General features: G+C 36.9%; 2 protein-coding genes across 2 annotated transcripts; one reads left to right on the top strand and one right to left on the bottom strand.

Annotated features, from left to right (window-relative positions):
- The first annotated feature begins 2938 nt into the window (after positions 1-2938).
- clec11a (C-type lectin domain containing 11A) lies at positions 2939-11331 on the top strand. The gene is given in 6 exon segments (XM_028041239.1): positions 2939-3326; positions 3329-3433; positions 4834-4942; positions 5709-5816; positions 5899-5982; positions 8810-11331. Coding segments are annotated over 6 exon segments (885 nt in total). The 5' UTR covers positions 2939-3260; the 3' UTR covers positions 9223-11331.
- Positions 11063-18007, bottom strand: LOC114159124 (uncharacterized). Its single transcript, XM_075410513.1, has 9 exons — positions 17684-18007; positions 17225-17303; positions 17080-17133; positions 16865-16910; positions 16033-16160; positions 15836-15944; positions 15579-15701; positions 15179-15316; positions 11063-12750 (listed from the first exon to the last, which is right to left on the bottom strand). Exons 1-9 carry the CDS (start codon positions 17787-17789, stop codon positions 12595-12597), a joined length of 939 nt encoding a protein of 312 aa, XP_075266628.1. The 5' UTR covers positions 17790-18007; the 3' UTR covers positions 11063-12594.
- Between the last annotated feature and the right edge of the window lie 19 nt (positions 18008-18026).

Raw genomic sequence — 18026 nt, 5'->3', positions numbered from 1 at the left:
TTAGAAGCTATGCTAGTTCTAACTCGCAATGTAGAATCCAGACTGCAAAGCTTCTTCTAATCTATAGCTAACAATTCACAACATATTTACTCTGAAGGTTCATTTTAAACAAATAGGTCCAATTAATATGTAATTCAATTGAAATATATAATTAGATAAGTTAATTTATATAGATTGAAGTAATTCCAGTCAATTTGGTTTGTAATACGGTTGAGATTGGCAAAGAGTTGACCAGATGTGGTCAAACAATTGAGCCACTGACTAAAAATAGACTTTGCAGCAATCCGTTTCTCTTAATTTAAAAACCTGTTTAAATTTCAGCTTTCATCGATTCTCATGAAACTTGAATAATGACTAAAAGAATGAGATTATACATGCAAATGGTTGAAATGGGCTTCCTGGAAGCAGAGCCCAAAAAATGCCTTTCACACTGTTTTCAGTCGAAATGATTTACAGTACAACTGATCAACCGAACGGTCATAATTTAGACTTTAATCCAGAGACAATAACTGTCTAACAACTGCATTTATTATCTATCAGTTTAACAAACTGTGCATTTATGTTATTCCTTACACCGAACTGAGGCACCTCTGTCCAGTTCTGCCTCCACCCGGCTCTTCCAGAGCATGAATGGCTGCTTTGTGTTCAGAAAATATTTAGGTAGAAAAAAACTGTAGAATATTTGACTGAATGAAAATGATTGCCAGTTATTAAACAGGGATGTCTCTGTTTAAAAGTATAACCTGAGTCTATAATTTTTAAAAAGCAGAACGGTGTGCGTGTCAGTAATCCTCAGAGTAAGAAAAGTTACTGTTTTTGCCTTAAATCTTCACTGAAGCATTTAAGATGTTGAAATAAACCCTGTTTCTAGATGTTCTGGAAACAAAATCCAGTGAAAGAGTCTTGGACGCCCCAGCTGCTTGTACTGCGAATACTTTTGACTCAACAATTTTGGCCAATGTGAGAAAAATCTTGGACACCTCTGAACTAGGTAAAGCTGTTACTTGATTTAATGAACACATTAGGGCTGAAAAACTTACAATGATACAAGGGTTTTATATCAGTCAGTTAGTGATTAGTTTTTTGTTTTACATATGTAAAATACTGCGGATCTGTTGGCGTGACCTTTCCGTGGTTGTTTTATTCTTAAGCAGCTACGATTAACGGTAGCGAAACCTGAAACTGCTGCTGCGCAAGTTACTCAACAGGTTGTTTCTAGGTAACCAAAGAATGAGTGAGTTAGTTGATGCCACCAACCTAGCTTAGCTAGCCGTGAGACGTTTAGCTGCTAAAGTTTTTCCTCTGCCTACTCGCAGAATGTAGGCAGAGGAATGTATATTGGAATGAATATTGATGACATGTCTATCACAATATGTATTGTTTTTGATTTATCCCCTAGAATGCATATGAAGAATTAATTTTTCTCCCTGTACCGTTTAGCAGCTAATGCTATGGAGTCACAGGAAATTTATTTCTGCTCCACACTTCATTTCATACTTCCGTCAGTGTAATGGAAACAGTTACTTGGGTCATAAAAATATTTTAGGCTCAGTTTCTTCTGTCCTGAACTGACCCTTTTACATAATTCTTAATTACATGAACCATCAAGCATCCAATAATACTGAATTTAACACCGCACGACAAAAATAGACCAATTGAAAGCAGATGCTTATCCCTAAACTGAAACTGTAGCATATATAATTATTTAAGGGTTAATATTTAAAACACTTCCATGTTAGCTTTGCTAGACTTTTTAAGTGGACACATTTAATTTTCTGAAGGCAGAGTTGGGGTCTGGAAATGTTTCTGGTATTTCTCATGTTGCTGGAACAGCTGTGCTGAAGCAGACGTCCTGCAGACTCAAACACATCTGACCCTGAAAGTCCCAGCCGCCGCTGGCGCGATGCCCGGGCGCTGCCTCGCTCGCTTCTCTGGAAACCCTGCTGGATTCTTGAGGCGTTTTAACTGGCACGCTTTCCGCTACAACCTCAAACACATACGCACACACAAACGGACACACGGCCTCTTACATAACTACTTTTGTCATTATTTCTTTAACTAATTTACAGCCCATATTTCTGCTCCCACTAATTATAATGAAATAGCTTTTCACACTGATCTGATATATAGTCTAATTAACAAAAGCGTTCCTGCCAGTAGACCTGTTTGCTTAGATGGATCAGATCCAGTGCAGTGAGGATGTGAGCCAGAAATAACACAGCTAGCAAACATGTAATCTCATTTCAAGCTTTAAATTTCCATTCAAATTAAATCATTTATTCACGGACCGCACAGTTCTTTCCACTGATTATGTCAGATGATTTACATCATCAGGTCTGAAGTTTATCATTCGCACTGCTGCTGTCCGGGAAGTTTTACGTTTTCATGCCAAGAAACTTTCTGTTTATAGGTAAATCTCTGGGTGACATGGAGATTTCTGACAGTCAGCTGAGTAAGCATGAGGGGACAGTGGAGAGGAATCACTCTGTTTTAACAATAAAAAGGTTAAAGGTTGAAAAGACAGGAGACAAAAAAAGTAAGATAATTTTAGGTTCTTTGTAGTTTACATGTTAGATCACATACAATTTGAATGTATTAGGAAAAAACAACCACGCAAAAAATAAAGTAAAATAAAAAAAGTGAATTGAGCATTAAGACCTGCATTGTGATTGTAGCCAAATATAATTATAATTGGAACTGGACTGCTGTGAAAAAGTCGAGTGTGGGTCAGATAGGGTAAAAAAAATAATAAATCTAATTTTAAGTTGCATTCGTCTGGTGTGTAAATGTAACAGGAACTGATTTGTCAATCGAGTAAAAACACCAATAAAGTAAAATACGAGCTTGTTTTGCAGTCGTTGCCATAGGCACCAATGATGCAAGCAAACTAGAAATCATTGTTAACACAATTTCAATTATTATAGCTCACACTTGGGTGTTGCTTGTGTATTTCCCCAACAGTGGAGAGGTTATATTAGGGGTAGAAGTGGTTTCCACAGGACAGAGATCCATGGGAATCCACACTGCTCTCACAAAGCGTGGAAATGGGAGGGGAAAGCAAAAACAAAGACACTTCCTGTTGTTTGGTGGAAATCAGACCTGAGCTGGAGAAGACGGAGAGAAAGGACAGCAGCCAGGCAGCAGGAATGTTTTGATTTTTCTCCCTGATACCTGGGTGTGTGTGTGTGTGCGTGTGGGTGTGTGTGTGTGCGCCCTCCCATTCACATGTCTAATGGGAAAGAGATTCCAGCTGCTGTTCCATGAGGGAAAGAGGAGGGAGAGTTTGCAGAGCGGCTCAGAGAGGTTTAGCTGCTGAAGGAAGAGAAGAGTTACTGAAAGGAGTAAAATGGGACCAGCTGCCACATCGTACACATTCCTGTGTTTATGTTTTCTGGCTCTTCCAACAGAGATGATTGACGCTGCACCAACAGAGGTCAGAAAGTTTTCATGTACTTTTATTTTTTAAACTATAGCCTTCATTCTGCTCTGTTTTTATTTAAAAACTGCAATCCACACTCCCTGTACATTACAAAAACTGAAAATGATTTGCGCCTCATAAGCTGCAGGAGATGGAGTCATGAGTCTCGGTGATTCCCAAATAATTACAGATGACATGTCTAGGGAAGCAGACATTGGCAGTGGTGAGTGTTTGAGACTCTTGCTCAATCAGCCAATAATTCACTGGGAAATATTAAGGGGAAAAGTCATGAGTCTTCTTTCTTTTCACTTTAAAGTTTACTTTTAAGCAGCCAAAGCTTCTTTTAATCTTCCAGCTGGTTTTAGCCAGTACTTCTCCAGAGTTTTTCTTTATACTTTTGATTGGGTAGATTGAATTTACCATTTAGTAACTCTACAAATCACACTGATTTATTATATAACTAAAATTACTTGATTTATTTTTTCCCTTTACACCCCATTTTCATGGATTTTGACCGAAATATTTGTAATCATCACTTTAATTAAGGTCAAATAAATAACCGTGACGTCATGTTGGAATTACTCATTAATTGGAGTCACTAAGCCATATTTTCTCCTCTGAATACTTTAGGTAAAACTACTTTACACTGATTGTTATGAGTAAAACTAGTAAGTTTCTCCTTTTTGTATCCAAGTTAGTTGGATGCGAAACAATGCTAGGAGTTCATATTATCAAGAAAATCATAGGACATGTAATGATTTTGGTGAATGTTGCAATGACTGATATGACTTGTGATAAATAACCAAATGACTAGTGTTCATGTCTTTCTGATTCAGATTTGCAGAAAAAAAATCAGTATTTCCATCTTAACGAGGTTTTATTTAAAAAGATAATTATGATTTCTTCCCACTTATTCACTTTCTAAAACTTTTTTATGCTGCATTAAATTTGTTTCACTGAAATATATTACAGGCATAATATTAGAAACTATAAATTTATAACATATTGTGCTGATTGGACCAAAACCTGTCCTAATTTTTGCTGCACAGTAGCCTGTAATGGTCAGGTGCAGTAACCATACTGAAAATGAATGAAACAGCAACATTTTTAAGGAACTCAAACACTTTAGAGGATTTTACAAAGAAAGAAATTAGGAGTGGTACTGTATAAGCTTTTAAATTCAACTACACATCTAATTAGATGTCAAGTACTAAAATATTAAATAAAATGGGTCCATTCAGTTCTTAAATTGTTGGAAAATCTAGAATATTTTGAATATTTCTCTTTTGTGTTCTTTAAAAAATAGGTTAAGTCTACATGAACAAACCTGGATTTGTTTCCAAATCAGAAAATAAGACAAAGATTTAGTACCAAACAGTCTGTTGTGGTAACATGGAGATCTGTCTGTTTGTCAGGAATCTGTGGTGGAGGTGAAGAGGACCAGAGGCGACGTTCCTGATATGTTTCCAGAACCAGAGCCGACCAGCCAAGCGTCAGACTTCGAAAACTCGTACAACTACGTCTGTAAGTAACGTCCTCCACCCTTAAAATACTTCTTTCATTATAAAATCGGCTGAGAATGGTGCATGTAGTATAAAAACGTTATCACTCCTGGGACTGTTTTGTTGTACTACAAAAACAAATTTGGTGTATTTTATTTGTTTTTTTTTTTGTGACAGACCAACTCAAATAAACTGAATAAAAATATGAAGTGCAGTCTGAAATAAAATCCAGTGTAACCAGTATCAGACGTCTGCAGTGTTACCACTGTGAAACACAGTGATGGCAGCATCATGATGTGGGGATGCCAATCTACGGCAGCAACAGGGAATCTGGTAAAAGCTGAAGGTGAAATTGATTTAGGTAAATAGACCTGAACAAACATCCAAAACTACAATGAAAAAGTTTAGATCGAAGAAGAATCCTGTCTTGAAATGGTCCAGTCAAAGTCCGGAACTGAATCCAGTTGACAGTCTGTGTCTGATGTGATTAAGCTTCAGCTATTTAGACAAAAATCCCTTCAGATGCAGGAAGCTGCTGGAAATGTACCACCAGATGCTTCGACTCTGGCTTCCACACTTTTCAGATTTCAGTACCATTTTTTTTACTCCATTTTACAATCGTGCACCAATCTGTGTTGGTCTATCAAAAACGAATCACATGGTGGAATCTGTGGGTTGGTTTAGTCAGGTTAACCAACCATCCAGCAGCAACAGTCTTATTTTCTCAGAAGAATCAAAATTTCCACATTCGTTTGGGTCATTTTTCCAGTTCTTTTCTGTTTTCTCAGTATCTAGGCTAACCGGCATAGACCAGGCCATCCACAAGCTGAACGTTGGTCATTACACTCTGGATGTTAAAGTCAGCCAGCTAATCGACCGACTCTCCAAGCTGGATGGTGAGGTTCAAAATAGTGGTAGAAGTTATTCCAGAAACACTCCAGAATGTTTTATTTATCTGTTTTTTCCTCCTTTAAACAGCTAAAGTTGGAGATTTGGAGGACAACATCCAGGAGGTCTACCGACACAGCAAGGACAATCGCAAGGAGATTGGGAGACTGGAAGGTATAACAGACTTTTCAAGCCTTTTTCAAGCCTCAGAACAGACCTTGAGTTTGATTGCAATATTCTGCAGTATTCAAATTTAAGACTTTTTAATGCCACTTTAAATGAAATTTAAGACAGAAAAAAACTATAAAAGTAGGAGACTATTATGGGATCCAGCTGTATTACAATCAAGCAAAGAAAAAACTTAAATTTCTGGGGTTTGTTTCATAGCTCTTGGCTTTGTGCTTTAAGTTTATAGTATCCATATCGGTCGGCAACAGAAGTGAGACGTAGATGCAAAAAAGCTAGCTGGCTAGCTACCAATGGTATATTTGCGGCTAGTTAGCGGTAGCCTCAACTCCTCATGTCACAAAATGCAAAGACGTTTGTGCTCATTTAAACTTTTGCTTGACACAAAAGTCCTGCAAGAAAAAATACAAATGTTTTTAAGGGCAACTTACATATTATAGTCATTTAAGATTTTAAGATAAATGTGGGAAAAAATTGTTAAAGCAGCATTCCTAACCATTTTTGAGGGTTTGCAAATATGAATTTAAATTTATCAGTATTTATATGGAGAAACAATAGCTTTAATCATACCAATCATGTTATATTTTAATATTTAGTCATGTTTTTATCTATAACTGGAAAGGTTTTACCCACATTCTGTTCAGTTTCTAGGTTCTAGCTCTGGATCAGTTTGTCTTTTTTTGCTGTCATGGAAAATAAAACTCATGAGGTAACATGCAAATAACTGTGATGTTTGCATCAGAAAGGCAGAACTCTGCCAACACCAGAAACTCTAAAAAGAAATTGTCGCATTAGGAAAATATCAAAAGGAAGCCTGCGGTTATGTTATACTTTGTACCTTGGAAAATTATAGCTTTGCTATGTTTGGTTGCTATGCAAATAACAGGAGCTGCTACAGGCATGAAAAGAAACACAGCTCTGGAGGGAAGATTGCCAAAAATAAAATAAAGTGAACCTAACTCTGCAGCATGTTCTGGCACGTTTCCCCTCAGGGGCTTTTATAATTTCGTCTGATGTAGATAGATGAGCGCATGGAGAATGCTGAAGTGTCAAACAACACGGTTATCAGAGGATCACTGAGATATTTGCGATAACCGAAACAAAAGAAAAACAGCGACGGGGTGCAATTTGTTTGTTTTCTTTTGTAGGAATGCACACAATAAGCAAGTAGGTGTATTTAAATCAAAAATGTGGAAGAAATGGTACCAAACATTAGTCTAAAACCCTTATTTGATTTGCACCATCCACATGGTGGTGGAGGTACTTGAATATGGATATCTACAATTTTGGTCCTGGGTCTGCCTGAAAATAGACAGAAGTCCTCATCCTCATCGAGTTAAAACCCAATGAAAACCTTCCAACGTTTCCAGATGATCAATTATTTCCCTTATTTTTAAAAGCAGGGTGTCAGGGTGGACTTTGTTTTTGTTTCCATAAACGGTGCTTGCATTTTGGCTTAGCTTTTGTTGGATGGATGATGACACAGCTGTATGTTATGCCACCGAATTCACCCAAGGTTTCTATTTACCTAGTGAGTCATCCCATATTATTTAATGTTTTGCATCCAAGGAACCAAATTTCTTTGCATGAAGACCATTTCTACAGAAACGCTGACGTTGTTTGTTTGGGAAGTCTTTTGTCTCTGAGGTGAATCATTAAAAGTTCAAAAGTCCCTGAATTCTCAAGACAAATGGCTTAATTACAAAAATCACAAAATAACTTTGGTCTAGTTTCCATTTCAAATATACTAGTATGCTTTAAGTAAGAAAAAATTACATAAAAGTAACTTTTCAGCCACAAATAGGGGCTTGTTTTCTTTTTTAAATTATTTCTTAAATTTGATGAAAAAGTACTTGCTCCACTAGCAGATAATTTACTTATAACAAGACATTTTATTTTTTCCATGTTATAAGTGAAATAATCTGGGAGTTTTTCATCAATATTAAGAAATTACTGACTTAAGAGAAGCTCCTATATCTTGTTGAAAATTACTTGTAAATTAGTTTTGTCTTATTTCAAGTGATCCAAGATATTTGCACTGGAAACTAGACCAAAAATACTTGGTGAGATTTTGTTTCTGAACAACAATCTTCAAGATAAGCAAATAATTCAGTAAAAGAATAAATACACTGATTTAGGGGTGAACGATTTGGACTTTTATCACGACATTTGTTGGTACTGTTATAACGATAAAAACTATAATAAAAGATTTATTACTTGTTTTTATATGTAAGGCTATGACTGCATGGTGCAGCATTCAAAGCGCCACAAACACAAATACTATTCTTGAAAACATTTGAAACAGGCTTCTTCACTAAAAACAGAGTGATTTATATTAGTGGTCCCCAACCTCCGGGCCGCGGACCGGTACCGGTCTGAGGACCAATTGGTATAATTCATTCATAAATGAATTATGAAGTCTCTGTAAACAAAATTGTCCTTCAGAAAAAAGGCTACTTGAGACCAAAACACCAGACTGAAGACTTTTATCATCCAGTTTTTTGTAAAAATAAATAAATAAAAAATGAGAGAGAGGGAAACAAGGAAAAATGATAAACAGCTGATGAATAACCAAGATTCTTTGGTCTTTTTGAATTTTGCACCTAAAAATTACCCAAAATATGAAAAAATTAAAACTACTACTATAACTAATAAAAACTAATCCAAAACTAAATATTTAACTAATAAACACTAGCAAATACATTCTAAAAACTAATTGAATTTGACAAAAAGTTACAGTGAAATAAAACTAAACTATAATGAAAAACCCAAATCTGTTATAACGCTGGTTCTCAGTTTATTTTCTGCATGCTAGGCTGCCACAAAGGACAAAGACTGGGCTACAAATGTTACCTGGTGTACAACAACTTAGCCGACTACGCGGGAGCATCCAGGAAGTGCCTGGAACGTGGCGGACGCTTGGCAATGCCGCGCGACCGCAAGGAGCAGGAGGCCCTGGCGGCGTACATCAAGGGCTTCTTCAGCCCGGGGAACTGGCCCGTCTGGCTGGGCGTCAACGACCTGCGCTCCGAGGGGCTGTACCTCTTCGATGACAGCACACGGGTCTCATACTTCCAGTGGCGTAAGCACTTCCTGTCCAGTCAGCCGGACGGAGGAAAACGAGAAAACTGTGTGGCCATGTCGTCGGACGATGGGGACTGGTGGGACCACTACTGCGACCGGATCATGAACTATGTCTGCGAGTTTGACGACAGGGTGGCACTTTGAAATGAACTCTTAAAAAACTGTTTGTTTTTTCCCAATAATGCCAGTAATTGAAACCTGAATGTGTAGCTCTTTAGAAATAAAAAAAAAACATTTTATTTAATCATTATCACATAAGTTATTGTGGCATACAACACGGTCTAGTACCAACGCAGAGTTCTGGAGAGAAGTTTATGTACATTCATCTTAGGCATGAATTTCATAGTAATTTTGGATTTATGGTAATCCATTTGACTGATTTTCTTGCAACAAGCAAAGGGAGATTCTTAAAGCAAGAATCAGACACATTCTTTTGGTAGACATCAGCAAGCTTCTGACATAATACTTGTGGGTCTTTACCAGCTACACATGGCCAAATTGGTACAATTAATTTCAATTAGTTGGTTTCCTGGAAGAAATCCAGTTTCTGACATGGTTGAGAATTTCACATTAACCTGCTTTATCCAAGTCAAGTTAATTTGTTTAGCACATTTCATAAAAGCATAGCACATTACAATTTATCAAATATCATCTACATCAAATATGTTGATCAATATTCCAATTACTAGCAATCAAAGGAAACTAAACTAGGTGAGTTTTTAGCCATGATTTAAACAAACTCAGTGTTCTGGCAGTTTTGTAGTTTTCTGGAAGTTTGTTCCAGATTGCAGGAGGCTAAAAACAGAATAGTGCTTCAGCAACAGATTTTTAATGATCTTTAATGTATTTTGGTGTGAAGCCATTTCCTGATTTGTAAAAAAACAGAAGTATTTTAAACTCTCTTCCCGATTCAAAAATATGTTCTGCTGCTATAATTTGATGTCAAGTTGACAAAAGACATTTGTTTAAGCCAAAGCTTGGAGGTGTTGAGTTTTTTCTGTTTTGATTGTTTGCGGTCCACAGTAGGGTAAAAATCTGGAGAAATCAGGGTTTCTCAAACAGATTCGGTCAGATGCTGCAAACTAGGAAATAAGGTGTTCCAACAGGGATAGCTTCCCACAGAAATATTAAAACAAATATTTTACCCATCAACATGAGTCCACAACTCCAGTCCTCAACTGCCCCTGTCCTGAAACTAATGGAGGCATTCCTGCTCCAACACACCGGAACCAAAAGACTGAAACTCACTGACATGTCAGTACATTTTGCATTAACTCTTAATCATTTGATTCAGGTGTTTTGGAGCAGAGACGCAGCTAAAAGTGCAGAACCCTGACTTACACAAAGCATCAAGCTCAACCCAAGTGAAAAATTGTGAAGTATGTGTGAAAGGCCAGGGTTGTGCAACAAAACCATCTAACTGAAATAAACTGTACAAACCGAGCAAAGAAGAGTGGTCATAGTGCAACGTATTGGAACCAAATACACAAAGTGTACAATTATTTCAGCATTAAATAAGCAAGTAAGCATCTAAATACTTAATGGTATCGACTGAAATGTACTGTATGTGTCGACGATGGAGTGAAACACTTTGCTCTGTGTGTTTGTGCTTTAATCATTGTTGTTCATGCAGCTGCATAAATATGACTGTAAGCCAGTTAAAACTGCTAATTACATTCAGGGAACTCTAAATATTGGATCAGGATTTCCAAACAAGGGTAAAAACTGAAAGATGGAGGAACTTTCTTGGGAATCAGCACATACCAAACCCTTTAACGATCTCCATCAGTGTGTGCTTGGGCCTTAGGAGGAGTTAAGAAATAGCAGAAATGTTTTTAATAAGGGCTGGTGCTGAGTCCTGCTAAACTGCTGATTAACCCACATTCTTTTGTCCGGAGGAGATTAACCTTGACTTCTGCACAGTCTGCAAATATGACTTTCTCAAAAACATGACTTATTTTGTCTGCAAAACAAGAAAGTAAAATGACAGCTTGGGTTTTTATTTTCCTTGGTACAAGCTTAGAAACAGTAGATCAGATTTCAGTGGAAGTATTCATCATAAATACCAACAGTACATTTGTTTTTGGAGATAAGTTGGGTATTGGAGACATGCTGAATGAAAATGTATCTACACTACCTAAATATTTTTGTTGTTCCTTCCATAAGAAACATAATTAGTTTAATTAAGCAGGAAGTCGTAGCTTTGTGATGCTTGATTGTTCAACAATAAAGTCAATCACCTTTACAAACCTACTCCTAATATCTGCTGCTGTTATTATGCCTCTAAGATTATGAATGTGTATGAATGTATAATTAAGTACTGAGCATACAGTTGAAAGATGTTTACATACACTGCATCTAAAGGCAAAACACCATGTAATGCACCAAAATCATTTTTATTAACTAAATGCCAGAATAATGACATGAATTTTTTCTTCTCCTGTTTGCATTTATCAGACTTACATTCTAAATTTATAGTTTGGGTCAAATGTTTTCCTTCCATAAACTCCTAGTAATAGTTTTGTGGAGTTCTGGCCCATTTTTCCTGGCAGAACTGGTGCAACACAGTTCGGTTTGCACACTTAATTTTCTCTAATCCGCCAACAGTGTTTGTGTTTAGCGCTCTGAAAACGTTTAGCGCACTTTGTTTCCCCTAAATGTATTTTTCTGGATAAATTTCAAAGTACTAATTTTCTTGGCAGTAAGTTGAATAAACTCAAGTTCTGGTTATCTGCTTGATTCCTGAAGTATATAAACATTGATGTTCATGCTCTTATTTTGAAGTGGGAGACGCAGCAGTTCTGTTTCCTTTTCTCACGTTCTCCAAACCTAAAGCGTTGAAGCTAATTATGTTTATTCTGTACCCAGAATGCATTGTTGTTTTTTCAGTAAACATTTTAAAATTACTGATGTCTTGCATACGCCTGGATGTTTCCCTCCTGTGCAATCTCACTTACAGCAGTCTGGACTTTCTCCCATTCACTTGGATTCCCTCCGGTAGATTTTCAATCTGGCCAATCAGCAAACAGAAGGAGAAATTGTTAACGATGATGTCGATTTTCTGCGTTGTTCTAACATTGTGGTCTGCCTGTAGTTTTAGCAATGGGAGCGGGCATTTGGTCCGCATCAGCCATGCTTCCAAATATTGAAGCTATAATCTTTCTTTTTATTGTTGTTTCTGGTGTTTTGGCTTCTTCCTCCAGAGTGGCCTTTCAGTTTATGTTAAGACTGGGTCCACAGAGAGTTTTACTTTGGTTCCGAGGTTGATGTGCAGAACAGAATGATGCTTTTTATATGGTGTAAGCAAATATCTGGTTTCAACTGTATATTTTTTGTTAAATAACAAATAAATATGACTTTTCGTTTTAAATCACAACATTGACATGACAAAAGAAGATCAGTTTTGTCTTTTCTGCACAGTTCTCCATCAGTCGCATCTCTTCGTAACGAGTGTAAGACAAGACGTCATCCATGTGCGTCAAAGAGCCGGTCTTCTTCTGTGGTATCAATGTTTTTTTATGGCTTTTGTTCATTTTTATCTTCATAGCTGCTGGTGTAGTCATCCTCAGCGGCTTGCAGGACGTCTTTCAAACTCGGTCTGTCCAGAGGGTTTTTAGACGGATGAGAGAGAAGCACCTTTCCCGTTTCGTCCAGTAAAAAATCCCCGCCCAGCTAAAAATATAAGTAAAATAAATAAAACAGAGATGGAAAGTTGGAAAAGACTTGATCTGGACCGCTGCTCAGTTAGTTTCACTGAAATTATTATTATTTTTAAATAGCACAGGGTAGTTAAACCCCCTTGTTAATACAGAAGATAATGACTATGGCAAGATAAGAAACTATTTAGCATAATTTAAAGTTAGATGTCCACTAATAAGCCAATAATAGCAAGGAAATATGCTTACGATTCTCAGTTTCAAACATGTTTTTTGCAGCCATAGAGCAATATAACAGAAACTGTATGGTTTAAAGTGACATCATTTTTAAAAAAAAATAATATAAAGATAATATAAAGATATTTAAGCTCCCCATAAAGTGTAAGCAAAGTTGAAATGAAATGAGAGATAATAGGAACATTTTATTTCTTGATGAAAGTGCTGTGTGAATGCTGTTAGTTAGAGGCCATTGCTGAAACTCGAGGTTAACTTACTGGATTAAAAGCATATGTCCAGCTGATTAATAAAAACAGAGAAACGTGAGAGGAAGTAGTGGACAAACTAAACCTAGAAGCTTAAAAACAAGAACAACGAGCTGAAAAGTGCGATAGATTCATAAATCAATTTAAAACAAAAAAAGAAGAACAGTTAAGTTTAATTTTAGAACTCAAAGAGTTGATTCCCTGATTGACGGAAGAATTGATTTAGTGGAAAATATTTTCTTTTTCTACATTCCCAGTAAACCAAGACGTTAGAAATTTGAATTTGGAAGTTGAATAAACTGCCTCAGGATCCAATAGGCCTGCTTCACATTTAAAATCCAGTTAAAACTGTTGCTATAAACTATTAGTTACCACATTGATTGTTTCTATCTTGTTAAAGCAGCAGCGGCACAAATAGAGCTTCATATATTACAACCAACTTGTTCACTGGGGAAAAATACATTGTGTTCCCCTTGTGTTACCAATAGCTGGCACCACAACAGAAAAGCAAATGCCACTGGTTTCTTGGAGTTACAACTGGAGCGTGATTTAGCTTGGCTGTGACGTAAATCCCACAACCGATTGAAAGGAAAATCGAACCCAGCACAAATAAAAAAAAAACGTTATTGCTGTAAAATCACAGCACAACCCAAGTGATTTTCCAATGTCGCTACGTCAGAGGACTGAATGCTGCAAGCCAGTGGAGGTAGAGCACGAAGTCAGGCATTTTTTAGGAAAGAAAGAGTTTAGTTAAGTTAGAAAACAAAGCTGGAGTTAGTGAATTTAATCACAATGGTAGTCTAAAGGAGACCTATTACATAAAATTCATGTTTTGCATATTTTTATAATTCTATTTGGGTCTCAACTGCTTCTAAAAGTAGCCCAAGCACTAAAAGAGCATCCAGCTGTTAATAAGTTAATCTTTTTTGGTGTCTCAATAACCTCACGATTGTTAAAAAGAAAGAATTATGTGTTTTCCAAGCACACAGTGTCATTTTATTGCACAATCAAGTGATTATGTCCCCTTCAGTTGTTATAAAAATGCTATATGTATCAAATATGACTTATAGGAAATTTGACTTTCTAATTTAACGCCTTGAAATGGAGCCTGTCTCTCTTTAAGAAACTTCTGCCCTTTCTGAAACTCCGCAGTCAGGAAGTCATCACATCTCTCCTCTATTAACACTTTAACAACATAGCTACTATATCAAGCTCAGCAGATGCACAGTTCCACCAGGTGTTTTTGCTGATTGTGCTAGTCTGAAGGACCCTAGTGGAGAACCACAGGGGAGGGTTGCTCTGTGAGGCAGAAGTTTGGAAGCTTGGAAACTGCAGCTCTGAGGAGGAGTTATGTCTCGAAGGCGGGGCTAAGTCCATCAAGATGATTTGTACAGCTGGATGGTTGCCACGGAGATTAAAGGATTCCTCACTTGCTACATTTTTGTTGGTTGTGCAGGAGGTTCCACTTGTGCTTTTCAAAGATGTAAGGTTATGTAATTGTACATCTGTTTGCAGCTATTTTCACGTGTGAGAATAAACGCTAAGTTGGGGGGCATGGCCAGCAGCAGCTTATTTGAATTTAAGGTCACAAGAGGCTAAAATGTAATGAACATGTTTTGTGTAGACCATAGACCTTTTCTGACCTGTTCAAGGAAGCATAATAGCTCACCTTAAATGTCATCAATAGAGTCCCATTGTAAAATGGAATGTACCGTTAGAAAAAGATGGTAGTTTGTTGAATATGTGAGTCAATTAGTTCTGTTAATTGCTAAAAGCTTGAATGGTGTTTCTAGCTGAAAGCAGTTCATGTTCACAAAGCATTTCATGGAATACCAGGATTTAATCCAGTCACTTTTGTGGAATAAAACTTTTCAGAAAAAAAAGTCAACATCTTAAAAATATTTAACCAAAGGCACCAAAAACCCGTGTCCTGCATGAGCTCCATAAAATGATGCTTTATACCTGATAAATGTCTTCCAGCAGGCGATGTGGGAAATCAGGGAAGTCTCTGTCTGCAGCGCTGAACTCTGACAACTGCATCAGGCAGCCGAACTTCAACACCTTGGAGAAGGAGGAGCCAAGCCCAAAACTCCGGTAGACCTGGACCAGGAAGGGTTTATGAAGTCAGCATGACTGTCTCCATGGCAACTGGTGACTGAATGGCCTGGACACTGGGCTCATTGAGCTTTAATGACGCCATTAAACAGCTGCTAAAACCTTTAGTCAACTCCCAAACCGACTGTTTTTTTCTGAATCAAAGCCATTTCTATATTTGATGACAAACGTTTTCAGTTAATTTATCACTTTAGATTGTTTTAACTCCTGTGACTTTTACAATTAAGTGCTTTAGTTTAATACTGACCTTTTTTTGTGAATCCAGCAGCATTTCGAAGGTACATCCTGTCTGTTCCAGCCACAGCTGAGCTCCCTCCACACTGCCGAAGGAAACCACCATGACCCGCACTGACTGGGCCTCCAGGAGGGTCTGCAGAGCAAAACAAAATCATGAAACTGCTTCACAATTCTCTTTGGATTCACTTGAAGATGATTTTTCATCATTTTTCAGACTTTTTGCCCATTTGGGGGGATTTTGAAACAAACCACAGAAGGTGAACTGACCTGATTGGTCTCCAGCTCGGCCACATGGTCCCGTCATGGCAGCCATCCAAAATTTCCAATGAGAACCAGCAGCAGCTTCTGACCCAAGAACTGACCCAGAGTCACACTCCTTTAAAGAAAATAACCAAAAATATTACTTTATACACTGAGGTAAACCAATGGGAGTGACGTGGAATGACTAATGTATAAAAACTTGCTCTTTTGATCGTGCATCAGTGAATACAGAGTCGGGACTTAAGCTGTCTGCTGGCTTTGCTCCTGATAGCTGCTCATCAGTCATCTGCAAATCTTTGTCCACGCTCTGCAGGAAGGAGTCCCACTCATTCTGCAAAATTAACCAGAAAAGTAAAAAGTTAAGTACATTATGCTTGTTTTGTTTAAATTGGGCTTTCATATTTGTGCAAAACGATGACAAGTGCCAGAATTTATATGTTGCTTGAAGAGAAAACAGAAACTTAAAAGCAAAAATGTCAAATGTAAAAGCAAGATAAGCTGAATAGTAACTAGTTACATTTACCTGAGTAACTTTATTATGAAGTATCGCTACTTTTGCTTGAGTAAAACTTCTGGATTTTCTACTCAAAGAATGAATAACCTTGTTTTAACCAAACTTTCACCAGACACAGACACACCTGCAGTTTTTGCTCAAGTTTCCTAAGTTTTTTATTGAAAGAAATTTATTTAGAACTTTTGCCACATTTTATTATTTGGCATTTCTAGTTTTTATATGAACTGTTTTCGTTTTAATCCTTAAAATAACAAAAATTTCCAAAGAAGTTAATATTTTTGTCCATCGGATTATGGAATTTTTAAATATTAAATGATTGTCTGGAAGATTGCTTGAGTAATTTCTTGAATGGCTACTTTTTATTTTTACTTGAGTAAAAGTATATTGACGTTTAGTACCATTTTGGATACTCTACCCATATTTGAAAACCAATATATTCAGTTTCAAAACAAAAACCAAATAATAAAAATAATTTTACAGATTTAATACACAAAGGAAAAATTTGTAAAATATATACAGACCTCCAGTTTCAGAAGCTCTTCTACTTGCTCTCTGACTGCTGGATGGCTGGGAAAAATAAATTATTTAATGTAAGTGCTTATATTTTCATGTCAAAATATCAATTCGAAAACTAAATCGGCCACTTTCAGCTTATTTTGAAAGTATGAACAGATAAATATGATTCATTATAGGATTTGTTGAGCTGAACACTTTAATCACATTTCGTCAGACTTACTGGTATAATTTAAGCCAAACAGCCTCTGCTTCACCTTTTGTCTTTACTCCAATTCTGCTCAAAAACAGACTTTCTTCAAAATCCATTTCAAAAATGTAAAAACACTTTAATATACAAAAACTAAATGACGTGTTTGTTTTTTTACCTTCTGTAGAAATGTTCCCCGGCTGTGATCAAACCAAATAAAGTAGTGATCTTATGAGGAACAAAAGTCTGCAGAGATGCTGAAGAAGTAGAAAAACAAAGACGCTTTGTAAAGGTCAGGTGGATTTGTGCAATGCCTTTATGTTGGAAACAGGCATGACAGGGATTAGATTAGACAAGCCAGTCCGGTATTTTAATCCAAGGATTTGATGTCAGGAATTCTTGAGGAATTCCTCAAGAATTGAGTCAGAAAATAAAGTTAAAATATCCATATTTATTCAATATAAAAGTGAGTTTACACCAACTTTGTTAAAGTGGTAAAATATATAAATTAATATATTCAAGCGTCACTAGGTTAAACTAAATTAAATGAAAATAAATGCAACATAATTAGTGGTAATTAGTTATTTACACGACATTATAACATTGAATATAAAGCTATTTTTAAAGTTTTTCCTACCTGCTGCTTCCTGCTGGGCATTCTGGAGTAATATTTGACCCAAACTGACCAACAGACTCAAGGCACCGGTTAAAGTCTCCTCTGAAACGGTCACATCCTCCGCCATGATCACCGCAACTCAGACTAACCGCCGGTGCTCTGACGTCACTCGCACTTAACGGTCAGTTGCGTGCGCAATTAGGGATCACGTGACAGGAAAATCTGGAACTTTCGGTGGTTAGCAAAGTAGCAAAGACGTTGATATATATGACCAAATTACCACTACTGTCTATTGACGGGTAAAAAGTTGGTTTGCTAACCGCACATAAAAGCTAATTTATGAACCTATTAAACCGTAACAAGG

This window comes from Xiphophorus couchianus, chromosome 15 (genome assembly GCF_001444195.1).
Source record: "Xiphophorus couchianus chromosome 15, X_couchianus-1.0, whole genome shotgun sequence".
In the NCBI taxonomy this organism is placed as follows: domain Eukaryota; kingdom Metazoa; phylum Chordata; class Actinopteri; order Cyprinodontiformes; family Poeciliidae; genus Xiphophorus; species Xiphophorus couchianus.
This window is presented reverse-complemented; position numbering and strand designations above follow the sequence as displayed.